Source organism: Ciconia boyciana, chromosome 5 (genome assembly GCF_034638445.1).
Source record: "Ciconia boyciana chromosome 5, ASM3463844v1, whole genome shotgun sequence".
NCBI classification, from domain to species: Eukaryota; Metazoa; Chordata; class Aves; order Ciconiiformes; family Ciconiidae; genus Ciconia; species Ciconia boyciana.
In genome coordinates, this window is record NC_132938.1 from 42,128,263 (window position 1) to 42,145,018 (window position 16,756).

General features: G+C 39.4%; 1 protein-coding gene across 1 annotated transcript in view; it reads right to left on the reverse strand.

The window, feature by feature from the left end:
- Nucleotides 1-16,756, reverse strand: part of GALNTL6 (polypeptide N-acetylgalactosaminyltransferase like 6) — a 489,200-nt gene that overhangs the window by 77,474 nt on the left and 394,970 nt on the right. Inside the window, exons 6-7 of the mRNA XM_072862275.1 lie at nt 11,044-11,229; nt 5,291-5,474 (exon numbers count right to left, since the gene is read on the reverse strand). Coding sequence (XP_072718376.1) covers nt 5,291-5,474; nt 11,044-11,229 — 370 coding nt within the window. The remainder of the gene's footprint in view (nt 1-5,290; nt 5,475-11,043; nt 11,230-16,756) is intronic.

Consider the following 16,756-nt stretch of genomic DNA (forward strand, 5'->3'; position numbering starts at 1 on the left):
ATAAAATTGTAAAAGTACTTGTCAGATTTGAAATGCAGCCTTAGCAAAGACTTTCTTTGCACCAACATGTTGTTAAAAGTATATATAAATACCGAAAGTAAGGAGCTGCAGAAAAAGAAAGTCTGTCTGAGAGCATGTCATATTCAAATAAAAGCATGCTGACAACAGCTTGCATATTAATAATAATATGATTTTGCATATGTAAATCAACAGAAAGGACCAGGTAATCTTCCAATTGAACACACAACTGGCTACATTAAGGTCATATGTTATATCCAAGGTTGAGAGTCTGTGATGCAAAGGAAGACAAAATCTGATCACCTAATTTCATCCCTTGAGTACGTCCAAAATTTTACCGAAAATTGCATCCATAAACCATAAATAGCCCCAGACCTCAATCTTATAACCTTTGCCAGACTCATATCCAAAGTAGCCTTGCTATGGTGGGGTGATTCTATTCTTATTTTATAAATGGGAAACTGAGTACAAGAACCAAAATGTCTCGCCAGAGGTTACAAAGTTGCTTGTACTTCCTCGGCTAGCCCAGTATTTGCCAAACTATTGTTCTGGTCCTTTGCTAGAATTACATGATTCTCCAGCTTCATCGCCCTTCAGGGAGGTCTGGAAATGACAGCTCTACATCAGAAGCTAAACAGGCTGTCATAGAAAGGAACCCTCGGAGAGCAAGGAGTGGTCATATACCAAAAAACTACTAACTTTCCCAGATAGGTGCTAGAAGTCTTGGCATCCAGTAAGCAGCACAACACTTCTCTCATCGGTTAGGTTTTCCATCTTGAGTTGCAATTTGATAGCAATGCTGTTAGGTCTCACACACACCTTTCCCTCCCTCCTGTATCATGAAGTTACACCACCATAAAACTGCTCCGAGGAGCTGCGCAGCCCTTTCCTACCCTAACCGATCTGTGCTATATTAATCCTCTTGATTAGTTTGTGGTTTTTCCAAATATTTTTTTGAGTTGAATTGTAGATGTTTTCTTGTCTGGTTAAAAATATGTTGCTGCTGGCATGAATGGACACTGATGCCCATTTTCAGATCGGGCATGTGATAACATGAATTGATGTAATGTAAGCGCTGCCAGGAAATAAAGAGCAGTCATCCCCAGCAGGCTTGAGCATATCAAACCTCTGCTTTAAACTTCCACAGAGCTTTTAGCCCAGGCAGGCTATTAAATCATATAAACTGACATGCTGTATATCACAGTCCATTATAGTAACAAGGTTACCCTATTACTTTAAGTGGCAATCGCTTGGGTTAGGCAAACTCCTCCAGAGACTAGAGTGCTTGGACCACAGAAAAAAACAGCCACACAAGAGCATGCTCTTATGTCCCAAACCCATATAACCCATAAGGGCATGCTCCCAAACATCTGCCATGACAGAGAAACAAACCAGCGAGAGATAATAAGCCTAGGTGATCCTTGCCACAAATGAGATAAACATTTCTGGTCCTCCCTACTTATAGACTAGTGGAAAATTTCCCAAGTAATCTCAAATTCTGCTGAATGATCATTGACCCCGGGATCAAGACAGGGAGCATCATCATGACATGATGATGATTTCACAATTGTCTGACAATTTTCCACAATACATCAGAACACCAATTTGCTCCATGCTGTTTACACAACCCTGAATGCATCAGCGGAAAATAGCACGAAGCCCCCTTCAGAATATATTGGGGTAGTTGTACATGAATCACAAGAGAAAAATCACTACATCCAACTGTGATGAGCTGCAAGTGTGACAGATCAGTTGAATGCAATATAAAACTTCTGTTGTTTCCGTGGCACATGAAAAAGGAAAATCAACAAGAAGTTCACAGATTTAGTCTCTGGATGGGAAGGCAACATTATGAGGGGTGAAGTCCAATTTCCATGCCTCTAAGGACTCAATGTATCCTGAAAAACAGCAACACAGATCTTTCAGAAAAATAGCTAACCTTAAAGGCTATCCATTTATGGAACAGTTGTTAAACCTTCCTAAACACTACAATGAGCATAGAGCAATATCCAATAATTCACATAGGAGCTTTGATTGAAAATACATTTTATATGGCTATAGTTTGTTTCAGTGAAACCTATGGGAAACTTGGTGTGCCCAGTGACAAACTACATGTGAACCAAAATGATAAATTTTGTAGATGAATGCAGCCTGATCCAAATGCAGTTACAAATTTGTCATGTGTCTCCCAGGTTGGTGCTGGTACATTGTCTGTACCTGAATTTGACACTGGGCAGGCTGGAAGCTTCTGAGAGTGTTATACAGTCCTAAAGTCATAAACATCAAGCCAAATCTTGGTGTAAAACTACTCGTCGTGAACAACTGCAGAAGGCCTGAGAATGGTTGTGGGTGTACATCAGGAAAAGCTGAGATCTGGAATGAAGCTCCAAGTTCTGTCACAGCGAAGAGTAGAGATGCTGGCTGAGTGGCACTGCAGGTGTATGAACAATAAAACATGCCCACGCTCACACCGCAGATGGATGAGAATGTCGAGATTCTTCACAAGAGGGATTCTGAACTGAAAGACTGCGTCCAGATAGACACTGTCCAACAGGAGAGTGCCTGTCAAACACTGACCATAGTGGAGTACAGTTAAAAAAAAAAATAAATAAAAAAAGTGGGGAAAAATTAATTCCAGAAACACTAGCTCAGCTGGCATTGGAGCTCAGTAAGCTCTGTGCTACTGTCACACCAAAAGCCTACCTGACAACACTTCAGTGTGTCGTGTCAACAGCACACACTCTGCTGATGTCTGCTGCAGCAGTATTTTGATCATGTGCAGGTGGAAAGCAAACGTATCATTCAGATAATACAATGACTGCTCTTAGGTCTTCTGTAGTTTGATCTGGTTTTATGTACATTATTTCTTAGGCTGATGCAACCTTTTCTGCTTAACCCACATACTGAGTTGGCATTTTAAGTGACGGGAAAAACTCATCAGCACAATTTTTGGATCACGTACCCATTATTTGCTGGTGTTTTACTAAAAACGCTGGCGATTTTCCAGTTCATTAAGGGTCAGCTCAGATCTGATGCTGCTGGCAAGAAATAAAGCTATTAGGATACCAATAGTAAAATATTTAACCTAAATAAAAAAAAAAATCCCTACTGCTTACAAAATGGTAACATAATAATTGTGGTGCTGGCTGAAGCCATTTCTAGTTTTAGTGTATATGCACCTAAAGGAAAACTGGTCTGTCTCTTTAATTCTGTAGAAGCTGTCTTGCTCAGTTAAGTTACTGATATCTAAAATGGTTTGTAACGTTTACCGTACTTGTTGTAAGCAAGGTATTAAAAGTTTGAGGTGTCAACAGAGAAGGCCCTGTGAGAAAAGCAGTACTAACTTTCAATTAGAAAATAATTCCTCCCCTAAGCAAAATTCATACTGATTATTTAAAACACTTCTATACCCTCACCATTCTAGGCAGAGGGTACTTTTGAGCAACGATATTGTCCTAGCTCAGCCAGCCTTCCATCCTGCTGCCATGTGGGGGGACGGACATGGTGGTTCCATGCGCAACGCTGCTTTTCCACCTGCACCGCTCTGATGCGGATCCTGTGATGGGGAAAACAAAGACTCTCACTGACTTGTGTAAGAACCGGGAAGCCTTTCCACCTTTCTGGGGAGATGACTACTCAGATTACAAGATATTTATAGGTTGCATCGTCCTATATGTTGTTCCTTGCAAAGCCATTTATCTCCGTGTCTTACGAATGCAGGCAGGGCAAGGTGGGTATCAACTGCTGCCATGCTGATTGTAATAACAGCTCACACAAAACCGCCACATCTGTTCTGTACTGCATAAAGCCTCGTCTGTTCTAGAAAGTTTCCTACGAGTACCTCCTCTTCAGGCCTCTCTTGTCTTTGAGAGACGCATACTACAAGCTGCAAGCGTGTGAAATGGCTGATAAGCAACACTGTAGCTACACTGGCAACATATAAGTTTTACTTATACACCAACTTTGAATGCTGAACCAAATTATACGATGTGCTAGGTGACCTTCAGTAAGCAGCAAGAAATTACGACTGCTCAGAGGACCAGGAAGACTTGTGGAAGAGCAATGGAGGCTCTGGCAACTCCAGAGTGTTATGTGATTGCACTAGCTGCATCTGTGTTGTGGAGTGGTCACACTGGCAGCTGATGGAAAGTACTTCATCAGCACTTATACCAATGCAAGATGAAGACTGATGGGCCTAGATGGAGATAAGTAAAAAGGAACAAGTAGAATAATGAAAATAAACCCACTGAATGCCACAATTACCTACTTCTCCCTGTACAGAGCTGGTCATTCCCTGGATATAAGGGTCAATTTCTGCATGAATCAGATCCATCAGTTCAAAAGAGTGCAGAGTCTGGGACACAGACGCAGGTTTTCTGTTGCTATTGTTTCCAGGTTTCGGGGAGGGGAAAATGCTGAGTTTTTAAACTGCCAAAACCTGCAGCGTGGAGTTTCAGGCAGGCTACTGACAGAATCAGAGCCAGTCCTGCTGCCAGCCCTGCTGGGATGCATGTTGTGTGAGAGACCTGGAGACTTTGCCACATTGAACCACGTCTGTCTGTCTGTCCTCCCTCTGCTGATGCAGATTAATCCCAGCTGATCCTTACATGAGAATAATTAAAGGCAAAGAAAAGAAAGAAGGATCTACCTTTGTGAAGAGTAGAAGATAATTCCTGCGAATGAGCTGATCTATACAATGCTGGGATTGGAGGCTGGCTTATCAAAAATTATCTACAAATCAGCTTGACACTGTTCAGGTTTGACAGCCCTGTGTTTAAGTTACAGCAATACACATACAGTAGCAATATCACCAGTCATAAACAAAGCATCTGCTGGCAGAATGCAGACTCAGCTATTGATGCACGTATTGTATCAATCTCCAGCAAAGAAAACATTAAACTAAAGTCTGTTCAGGAAGTGCTCTGTGGAATAAACAGAATAACTGCAGTCACATTCACTCCTTGTCCAATGCCAATACTTTCTCTTAACTAAAAGTATGTGCCTGTTTCTTTTATGCACAACCATTGAGCCAGGAAAGATTGGGAAGATTTGCGTTTCCAGGCACAGCTTGTGAATTCTGCAACTTGTTGCCCTGATCTTTTTCCTAGTTTTGAGGTTTTATAAAACCTGTATAGAAGCTGTTTGCTTTTACTAGCTTTCATTAGTACAAAGTGGCCTACATGGAAATTTCTGGGCTTGGATTCCTCTGCTACCATTACCTTCTTTGCTTGTTCTGATTCATGTTCCCACTCTCTCCTTTATCGCTACTTACTCAAAGGGGTCGCTGGGATCAGCTCTCTGGAGCTCTGGAGGAATCGGTATTCTTTTGTAGTACATTTCCCAGTCAAAAGCTCCTCGCATGGCATCCCCCGCCTGTGCCTCGTAGCCAAAGTGATTGTGGTCAATGACATCGATCATAGGACACACGATGGTTTTGTGGTTTAGTGCAATCTGGTCTGAAAAATGAAAGTAGAAAATAGGAAACGGCATGTCTAGTCAAGCCATCTATCATATTACTGCAAAGCGAATCCCACAGGTTTTCTGATGTTTGAAGATTGCTTGCTTTGTTCCCTATGGCCCCCAAATCATTTCAGTTTTCAAATCTGTATCAAACCTTTATCTGAAGTGGACTTAATGCAGTTGGGCAATGATTAGAAGCATTTACAGTTCTTTAAAGGGAGGCATATCCCTGTGAGACCCACAGGAGTCCAGTCATCTATATCTCTGTCACTTTGCTACTCTGAGCTGTCCCTAATCTGTCAGCTACGGAACAAGCCAGCAAGCAAAATGTAAAAATAACTCCTTCAGCTGTGGGGAGTGTGTATGGCAAGCTCCTGCAAGAGAGATTTGTGTTCCCAAATGTGAATCTCAGCCCTTGCAACCATTCAGCTGCTGTTCCTGTGGCTCTAGTGTGCATCAGCTTTGAGATCAAATGCTACAAATTAAAGGCAAACTCCAACACGAGGAACAAAACAGGGCTTGGGTCCTCTTTTGTACCTATCTTTGAGATATAAAGAAGGCCCCACAGTATTATTCTTACTCACCTGTTTTCCAAAGAAAGGAGTTGCTTTTTTTTTTTTTTTTTTTTTTTTTTAAATTAGGACTGTGAGGCTAAACCAAATTCCTATCTCTAGTTTGAGAGCAGGGTGGGCCTGAGTCTTCTCTGGTGAATCCTATTGCTTAATCCCATAGAGCTCCTCAGAAAAGAAAGAAATGCAGATATTCCAGCTGCAAGAGTTAGGCAGAAGAATAATGGTTTGAAATGAGGAAGTAGAGGGGAAAATTTGTAGCTGCGTTGGCATGAAAGGACAGTAGAAAAACTATCTATGAACCCTTGAAAAAACAAAATCTCAAAATTCCAAGTATAATAAAGCTTTTTCTCCAAATGGTAGCCTAGATTATTTACAAAATGTACATTGTAGGACCTATGAGGAAAACTTGTTTTTTGTTTTTAAGGATTAGATTTCACTGGTACTTGATAATACCCTAAAAAACCCAGAGGGCTAAGTGTGGAATGAACACATGGATAGGAAGGCAGGTAATAGTGGTGTAATGATTAATAATACAGATTCTGCTTCCTTGCTTCTGAAGGATTGAAATTAAGAAAAGAGATTATGTTAGCAAAGCATCTGTAGTTTTCATATTTATTCTCAGTTCTTGTTTACAGACTGTCCAAATAGGGAACAATGCTGACTGCTAGTAAGAAATTACTGTGCCTGGAAGTTCAGCAGGTTTTTACATCCTTATCCTTTAATAGTGAAATAAATTTAAAGCACAGGCTCTCACAAAATTCTAGGAAACTCATCTCAGACATAATGGCTGCATTACTGTTGCTATTGCCAAATATAATTATGTTCACTGGTATACTGTGTAGTGTTATCTGTAATCATTATGTAAAGTCATTTTTACATAATCTCTTTCCTGTGATGGTGCTGCTAATAGTTATAGGGCTTATAATAATCTGTCTCTGATCCCCCCCTTCTAAATTCATTGGAGGAGAGAAACTAAATGGGATTGATTTGGCTGGAGCAGGCCAAAGGTAGACTCATAATACATTAGCATCCTTCTCTTGATCTTTAAAAGCCGCTGCCTTTAAATAGACTGAAGGATTGGAAATCTCCAAGTCGCATGCAGAGATAGCCAGGGAGAAAATTATTTGAGCAATGCTCAAACTCAATCCCAGTCTTCCTTCCTACAACTCTGCAAGATTTTTGCATATAAGATGACGCTTACCTGCCTGTTCTTGTATCTGCAGAACTTACTTCTCAGCCCCAAAAATGTTTCAGAGATGAGGAACCACAGGAAGATCTTGACTTTTGAAGAAACCAAGGTGTTTGTAGTTGTGCACACCAAAAGGCAGAGTAATCAAACTTGCAGCCTCAATGTTTCTTTCAGTATGCCTAAAATAATGAATTTTGCATACATACTTCTTAGGCTCAGACGTAGGCCCAATACGAATTTAGGAGATAGAAAAAAGGGCTGTAGGGGTAGCTTACATTTCACAAGAGTATCATAGCTGTACAGATGTGAACATGCTGCTGCCTTTGCCAGCCACTGCTCTTTATCCCACCTGCTCCTAACACAAGAGTCTGAAAGTCACAGCTGAAATGCTTTACAGCATCTTTTGTATTGCCTTTACTCATCATCCTCTCATAAATTCCTACTGGTCTGAAAATGTCCATGCATTATTTCAATGCACATATGCTGCAGATAAAGGGAAGAATGGACAGATAAGCATCATCATACATGTAAAAATCTTGCAGATTTGAGGGAAAGCATGGGACCAAGAGAGAACATTGCTCAGAGCTTTCTCCCTAGCAATTTTAAGCAATATATACACACATATTTGAATTCAGCACTTTTACTATTAAGCAGGGTGTGCACATGTGACAATAAGCAGAAGTTTTCAATATTGGATAAGTCACTATCTCAAAAATGTAGGTTTTATCTTTATGAGAAAGATGCACCCTTTAATTTCAAATGCTCATTTCAAAATGGCCTGGTTAAAGTACAACACCACGTTGCAAATAGTCTTATCTTCCTACTTAAATATGTGATTACAGATGGTGACAACTTTTGAGTGGCTCAGCAAATTATCTCTTGTTATCTGAGTTGTCATAAGTATTTGTGCTCGCAGTCTCCCCACTGGCAAGTAATGCATCATATAAATGTTGTGGAGATGGACAGCTATAGCTAGCAGGTATCTTGAGAACTTGCTAAGCATGATCTATTCATGGTATAGTTTTAAGTCTTCGTCAGGAAAAAACATCTGTTTTGACAAACCTAGTTCTGGTAGCCTATGGCACTACTGATCTATTGTCCATCTGCCCTCTTACTGCTCCCACAGCAACATCCGCAGAAGGAAAGATGTGCCTGCATCTTTCAGCTGGCTTGCCGCTCAGTTTCTTACCTGCAATAACTGCCACTTCACACTACACTAGACTCTCAACTACAGCAGCTGGAGCCCAAGTCACATCTTTCCTTCTGCTGACTTTATACTACTGAGGAGTGATAACAAACAGCTGTGTTTGCCAACATCTTTACATGACTACAGCTGCCTGCTCAGTGAACATCAGGCAAAACTCTCTGAGATCTGAGAGTGGCTTATCTCAGTTTAGAAACCCATTTAAGCTACAGAAATAAACTAAATAAAGCTTAAAGGAAATTTAAAAAAGCTATTTTGCACCTGTTTTTAAGAAAACAAAACAAAGGACTGTAATTGAAAACAACTGTGGCTCAACTCCACAGAGCTATTTAGATACCTAACAAGTACTGAAATAACTCAGTCTTCCTTTGGTCTAAAAAGTGATAGCCAATTCTGAAAATATAAGTTAGATGCCTAAATAACTTTGAGAACCATCTTTAAGTGATTGCTCTTGGTTCCTCCCCAACTTGCAAGGTCTAATTTTGAAAAAAAAAAAAAAAAAAGGTTTGGAACAGTGGAAACCACTGCCCCTCTCAGCAAAGACTAGCAGTCTTCACTTCAGAGCAGGACTGAACTGGGCTCTTATTGAGGACTTTTCACTACACATGGCATATACAATCAGAGCTAAAATAGGGCAGCTTCAAAGCAATAAATACCCAATATATCTTCTGTTTTGGTTTCCTTGAATGACATTCAGTCAAATGTAGTGTTGAGCGAATCACAAGATAGATCTTTAGATAAATACTTGCAAAAATATAATAACTTCACTATTATTAGTAGCTAGGTGTCATCTGATTTCAGTATAGCAAATATTTGCCACCTAATGGTTATGAGAAAGTTCTCTCAACCCTTTTGGAAAACAGGGCATCCTTAAATACACCAGCTGTGTATTCATTATCTATTTGTCCTTCTTCATGTAATGCTCTACTTTTTATTTCAAAATAAAGCCTATTGATCCTGGGCTCCAGTGTTCCTCAAGATAAATTTCTAGATCCTCTGGCTGGTTAGCTAAAGGTATTTCTACTACATGTGGAACAAGAAAGATCTCACTCCGCTTGAGAACTAAGAACTGGGACTTCATCCCTGATGAAACTTCTCTCATCTTTCCAGTTTTCTGGCTTGAGGCTGAGGGTTGCGATCATCAGTTCAATACCCAACTGCAACCTAACTGCAATTATGAATGCTTAGTGACCATTCTATTTATTTTTCAGTTTTTATAGGGTGAAACCCAGCTAGATGTACATTCATTTCAGACAAGAAAGCAAGAAAAGGAACTGGTTTTGCAACTTGCAGTTTTCCTATGTCTAAGATAGCAAAATAGAAGGGTTAAGTCTCATCTACGGTAACTTAGCAAAAGATTTCAGAGGACAAGAGTGAGAATCTTCCTGAGATTTTTTCATTAGTGGCAATGTATTATGCATTGTGGGGCAAAATCAGAAAGCAGAAGAAAGGTGGCTGTGGAACACGCCAGAGTGTTTCATAGCTACTTGTCAGGGCTGCTTGTGGAAGGCTTGTTGAAACTTGTATTTCCCTCTGCTCCTTTATGCCATTTGGGCTTTACATGAAGACATGGAGGTTATTTTTAAAAATGCTGATGTAATTAGCAGCAAAGTGGTAACAAGGGGATAGACTGTATGTGGAATTTGATATGGAAGCTAGAAAGGATGTAAATTTGGAATTTTGTACATTATCTTGTTACTGATCTAAAGAAAAACTAGTTACTAGTATTTTTTTTTGGTCTCAAGCGATAGTTCATTAGCAGAACAGCATCTCTTCTTGGCTGCAAATGCTTTATCAGCTTGTTGTGTGGCCAAACCAGTTCTAGCAACAAAATTCAAGAAACAATAACCATTAATTGGTGAAACCCTACCCTGCCATGTACTTATAACATACTCTTTTAATTAATACAAATTTCTTCAATAGTAAACTCAGAAATTTTCTTTGGTTTTGCTAGCAAAAAAGCACTCACTTTCCAAAGCACATACACTTTGCATGTAGTCTGGTAGAAAAGGGGACATTTGTAGAAAAGGGGACATTGTTTCCTGAAGTGAAATCCTAGACTACAACAATTGATTCTTTCCATTCCTTTGACTAATGGAGCTTTGCCAGCTGCAGCTGGAATCCAGCAAAGCAGTCAATAGCAAATCATTCTTTCTGAGCTTCCTATTGTGAATGCAGTTGTTATTGGATTTAACTCTGAGGTCTTGGATATGTTTACAGCAAAAGCTGTTTTAATGGAATGTGAAGGACTAGGAAGGAGTACAATACCTGCATAACAAAAGTTTTCACATAGATAGTAAGGGCATAGCATAATACTAGATTTAGCAGTGTGTTTAGTGGTAGTAATAATAAAATAAATCATAACTCTAATAGGCCAAAGTGATACTTCAAAGTTTTACCAGTTCTTTAGTCACAAGAACCATAAAATGGAGCTGCTTGCATTTATCTGAGTTCTCTTCATACTGACTCTTCAGATACTGAAGCACAGCTCCAAACACTTCTATACAGTGTATGTCCTGCTTATTGGGGACATGGCTTTGATTGCTTAAGCTATGCTGTATGCTCTAATTTTAATGGCTGATGAACACTTAGACACTTACTAAGCAAGGGAGGCAGCCAATTCACGTTGACTTCGCAATGGGAATCCAGAAATGTCAAGACTTCTCCTCTAGCCAGCGAGGCTCCTAGCAGTCTGGTCCGAATGAGCCCTTCTCGTTTCTTGGTACGTACAATCCTCACTTTGGCAAAACGGACCATGTATTCCTCCAGCTTCTCTTTTAAATGTTCTAGAAAGAAGGGCAAAAAAAGCGTCAGTGGTGCCAGGCCTGGAGGAGCCAACAGAAGGACAGGTTGGCATACAACCTGCAAGCAGCTTATCTACTTCCATCTCTTGTCACTTCAAGTCCTCCAAAATCTGCCACAAATCCTCTCTGAGATGGTTCCGAAAGTGCAAATGTTCTCTGTTTTATCACACAGAGGAAGACACTAACACTCTGGACCTTTTACTGCAGTTGCTACTGGCAACCTGCCATCCACGAGATAATCATGGCCAAAACAACTGCAGGATATTCATCCATCCTCTGGTTCCTGCAGCCCAAGGCCAGATAAACATTCTGGCATGCCGTTTCATAAACAGTGTCCTTTCCAAGTGGGTTTCGTATATCAACTAATTATGAAGAACTATGTGTGGAAAGCAATTTTTAAAAAGTAAGCATTAAACTAGCATGATTAGATTGTTTTTGTAATGGGAAGGGAAACAGACATGAAGGAAGATCTTAATAGTTGGATACTGGCGTGAAGCAAACGGACAGCTGACTTCCTAATAAAATTAAGCTGCAAATGTAGAGCAGTTGATAGATTCTCTTGTCTGCATAACCTGGCTGTTTGTATCACAAAACAGCAACTTTGGGAACTTTTTTTCTTCTGACTAGAAACACACACTAAGAATCATAAAAAAACCCCCAACAACAAAAAGCACCCTACAGTTTTGCCTCTTCCTGAATGCATCTACAATAGAAATACTGATCTTTTGTCTTTGATATAACACCTCAGCTTGTCAGACTCATTACTTTGGAAATACCTGATAATTTCATTTAGCAGGGAAAGAGGGAGAGAAAAGCTTAGTCTCCAATGATTAAAAGTGGTGATAAGCCACATTTAGTGATGCTAAGGGTTGCAAGCTAAGTCTCACTGAAACGGGGTTGCCAGATTATGACTTCTTCTTATATTGGCTACTAATTCTTTGGACTTGTGTGGTCAGTACAGGCCTCGATCCAGACCTTGCCTCGTTAGAGATTGCAAGAAGCTTGCTATGGACTACCTGAAAGGACTATCAGTTAGCAGTACCTGCGAGCATATAAGGCTAACACATAGACTCAAGGCAATAAGCAAACAAGTCACAGTGCAGAGAGTACAGAATCTTGTGTTAAAATAAAATCAAGCCCCACTGAAGCAGCGCTTCCTGCACATGCTCCTTCTTGTCTCTACTCCTTTCCTTCCTAGCTGACCAACACACAAGACTTTCCAAATCTACCTGCAGATTAGGAAGGAGTAGAAACATTAGTGTGTAGTTATATGTATTTAGTGGGAGAGTACTGCATGGGATGCTTCTCTGCACTGAGGAATTCTGATGTATGCTGACACAGAAGAGGGAGCAGCCCGAGACCTGGGAACATCAGCTTGCAAGGACTACAGAACAGACCAGGGGTTTTGGGAGGGAGAAACTGAACACTTTGGAGACCTGCTGAGTCAAGAGAGTGGTTTGTGTTAACAGCACTACCCGGGAGAAGTATTAGATCAAGTGAGAAAGGCCAAGTCTGAGACAAAAAAACCCCAAAGAATGGCATTCAGATAAACATCAAATGTTTTTATCTACTCTGGTTGATTGTAGAATACACAGATTTAAATTCTGAAATATGGTTCATCTACAGTTGGACTTGATGATCTTAAATGTCTTTTCCAGCCTCAATGATTCTGTGATTCTATGAAATAAGAAGAAAAGAGGTATCCCTTTTTTCATCCCATTTTGCTACTTATGTACTCAATAAAAACCAACACAATCTCCCAACAGTTGCAATGACAAGAGATGTACTATGTTTTTGAACGATGATCTTTTTATCGACCGACCATATTCACGGGACAAGGGCTGTATGCCACTCTGACTCATTTTAGGTACCAGCCACAATTCAGAATCATGACTGAACTGAGGTTAAATCAAGTCTTAGATCATTTTGTGCCCACGTGCAAGACTGTCTGAAGCGTATATTTATTGAACTGTTTTCCTGTTTTTATGAGCTCCATTGAGGCTATTCCCATGGCGTAGGAATATAGAAGAAGGGAAACATACCTTAAAAACAAAGATACAAAGACCTTGCAGGTAATATAAGAAAGTCTGTTAGGGCTATCAAGCTGCGTTTTTTTCTACGTTGTAAATTGTATCGTCTTATAGCCATGAAAAATAAAACAGTTTCAAAGTGACAGGATATTACATATTTCCAAAGTAAAGCAAACCTAATCTGTTAGGTACCATAGCTTCTCTTAGTCCTCAGGCACTAGAAATTTCCTGTAGTTCTTTAAGGTCATCTAACCCTTTCCTCTCTGATCTCTTCCACCCACAAGTCTTAAGTTTGTTTGCACTGAATAGTGCAGGTGAACCCTGCACCAAGAGCAGGACCACATTGCTGCATGCTGTACAGACAACTAATAAGAAGACTCAGGTTACTCAGCCTGAACACAGCCCTCCAACTATGTGATCAAGCACTGAACACCCTGGCTATAATGCAAATCCTCCATCTTCCCCTCAGAGGAGGGTTCACTGATGAGACTCCAGTTGATCAGAGGATCCTACTACATAGCTCTGAATTTGGCTACGTATCAGATATGGTTGCTTTACTGATCCCTGTGAGCTGGTTCTAGGCAGTTTCCCTCTTTGTATGCGAAGGCAGCTACCAAGGAAGCACCTAAACTCTCTGATGGAGAGAAGCAGGAGCCTTATGTGGAAAACCTAAGTTGTTCGTGGTGTTGGTAGGCTCTCTGTTGCTTGTATAGAAATTCAAGGCACACCTGAATTGGACCTTCACTAGTTAGGTGTCACAATGGTGAAGGTAACGCCCTTGCAATAGACAGTTTGAATATGGCCACCACTGATGTTTAAATGAACTAATACAAATGTACTATTTTCATGCATTCTGATTGTTATCACTTGTCTTGGGCCAAATAAATTCACTGAAATTCAGTCTCATACAAAGGACTTAATTTCATTCCTTTCACATCTCACAATGAGCAAATTCTGAAAGCTGAGTGCCTATGTCTTCAAGAAAACACTTCAGCGAGAGATGATGTAAACTATCATATTACGACACATTCTTTTCTGTTCTTATATCAATTGCTAAATAACAAAAGAGCTGAATAATATAATTTGATTTTCGTCAGTTGTATTGGAGCTTGAACACCATGAAATCAATGGTAGTTCGTACTGTTCTTTCATTGCTTCAGGTTCCTTGCAAACTCAGGGAAAGAGGTCTTTCAAATTTTAAATATTTTAAATTTTTTTTGGCCAGAATAATACCTGAAATTCTGTGGAACAAACAAGAGTTCTCTATACCACCTTCCTCCCTCTCTCTCAGACAGGTCTTCACACATTTCAGACAGCATGTCATCTGATTTGTGGAGAACTGCATTAAAACACCCAGCACATCTTTTGATGCCAGAATCACATATCTCCAAATTTTTTCATCTACTCAATTAGTCCCATGATTGAATAATTTTATTATTTTATCCCTGTCGCTCAAAGAACAACTCACAAGAAAGCAGAAGTATACAAACAAAATTTGCACGTCTTGTTCACAGAGAATTATAAATGCATCCTCTTTTAGACATATCCAGAAGCAATCAGGAAGAAAGCAAAAGTAATAAGTGTTAATTTTTATAGAGTTTAGTTAGACAAGTGACATAAAAAGATCAGGTCTTCATACAAATCAAAGCATATGGATTATTAGAGATACATAAGGTATCTAGATTTGTTAAAACAGCTACATGTTAGTAATATCCTAACGACAGGTCATGACATAATCAAACACATACCAGTAACAATACCTACCATATCTTTAGTTTTGAGATTTGGCCAAGAAGACAGTTTGGGAATTTATTTGGGAAAAATTCTCAATAACTACAAAAATGTCATGAAGTATTTAAGTTCAATGACCAACTCCAATATGGTTGTGAGAATGAAAATATCTTAAACTGGAGGAAAAAATCCCTTTTGGATCCATAAATAATGATTTTTTAAACTTAAATCAATATGAAAATGCTCTCATATTGTATTTTCCCATGCAATGTCTTGTGGCACTGTCTGTTTCAAATCTTACCAATCTCTAAAAGCATAAACAAACACAGAGTAATAGCCAGAGGCAGTAGAACAGTAGTAGTTTTAAAGAAAACTGTAGTATTTTCTACTATTTATATAAGTAGTAAAAACATATCTTTCATGTTGAACCACTCATTAAAGCCACCCCTGCATTACTCAATATACTGGTATTATCATAGGTGAGACTCTTTAAAGCAAAACGGCAATTCTGCAGGACCTGCAGTCAGCAGCTGGCTTTAAAGGCTAGCTACTTAATAAAAGAGCTTATCTTTGAGCCAGGGGTCATGAAGACATAGATGCTCTGACAAAGACAATACCTGGGAATCTCACAGCTCAAGTTTTGCTTAAAACAGACTAGACAAGACTTTAGAATTACAGAATCACAGAATCACAAAATCCTGTAGGTTGGAAAAGACCTTTAAGATCATCAAGTCCAACCGTAAACCTAACACTACCAAGACCACCACTACACCATGTCCCTAAGCACCTCATCCAAACGTCTTTTAAACACCTCCAGGGATGGTGACTCAACCACTTCCCTGGGCAGCCTGTTCCAATGCTTGATAACCCTTTCAGTGAAGTAAAATTTCCTAATATCCAGTCCAAATTCTCTGTATGGGAATAATTTCGATTAACAAATGATCTAGATGTTTGTGATTACTAACAAGTTTTGATTTTTTAACCTTGTCTTTTCCCAAAAATATAAAAATAAACTGTCCTTTTTCACTGAACTCCATAAATTTCCTTCAGAGAAAACCAAACGATATTTTATTTCCGATAGTACAACTGCATTTTCTCACAGTTCCCAATTATTGTGTTGCTAATATTATCTCCAGAAGAAGCATCTCGCACACAAAAGCTATATATTACACATATATATTTAGAAGCAAGTAAACTCAAGTGCGCAAGTAAACATGCATCAATCTGTCAGAGCAAAACTATATTTCTAAAGAAATTCTCTGAAAGAAATTGTAATATGGTGTGTAAAATAGAAAGCAACCTGTAATAAAAAGGCCTTTAAATGTCCAGGGGACTACGGCTTCTGCCCATTTATTACCAAAGGAAACAGTTCAAGCAAGCTTGCCGTGACAATAAAACAGGGAGGTAGGATGGTTTCATTTATATGCTGTAATATTACATAAATTTCACTTTCAGAGTTAGGCATGAGAGAGAAGCCAGTATTTAAATTCTACAGTGAGCTATAAATGGTGCACTTTGGATATAAAGAAGCCAAAGCTCCTGTCACTAGATATGGGGAGTAAATGTCTAATTTGTAATTTAAAAGAAAATACATCATTCTTTTCTTCACAGTGTTGATCAAATGAACCCATGAATCATATGTTTGACACATGCCAGGCACCTGCCAGGGCAAGAGTTGGCACAAGCAGTGACAAATAAAGAATAATGCAGAGGCAGGAGGTTTACAGGCTGTCACTGCTATGACAAGT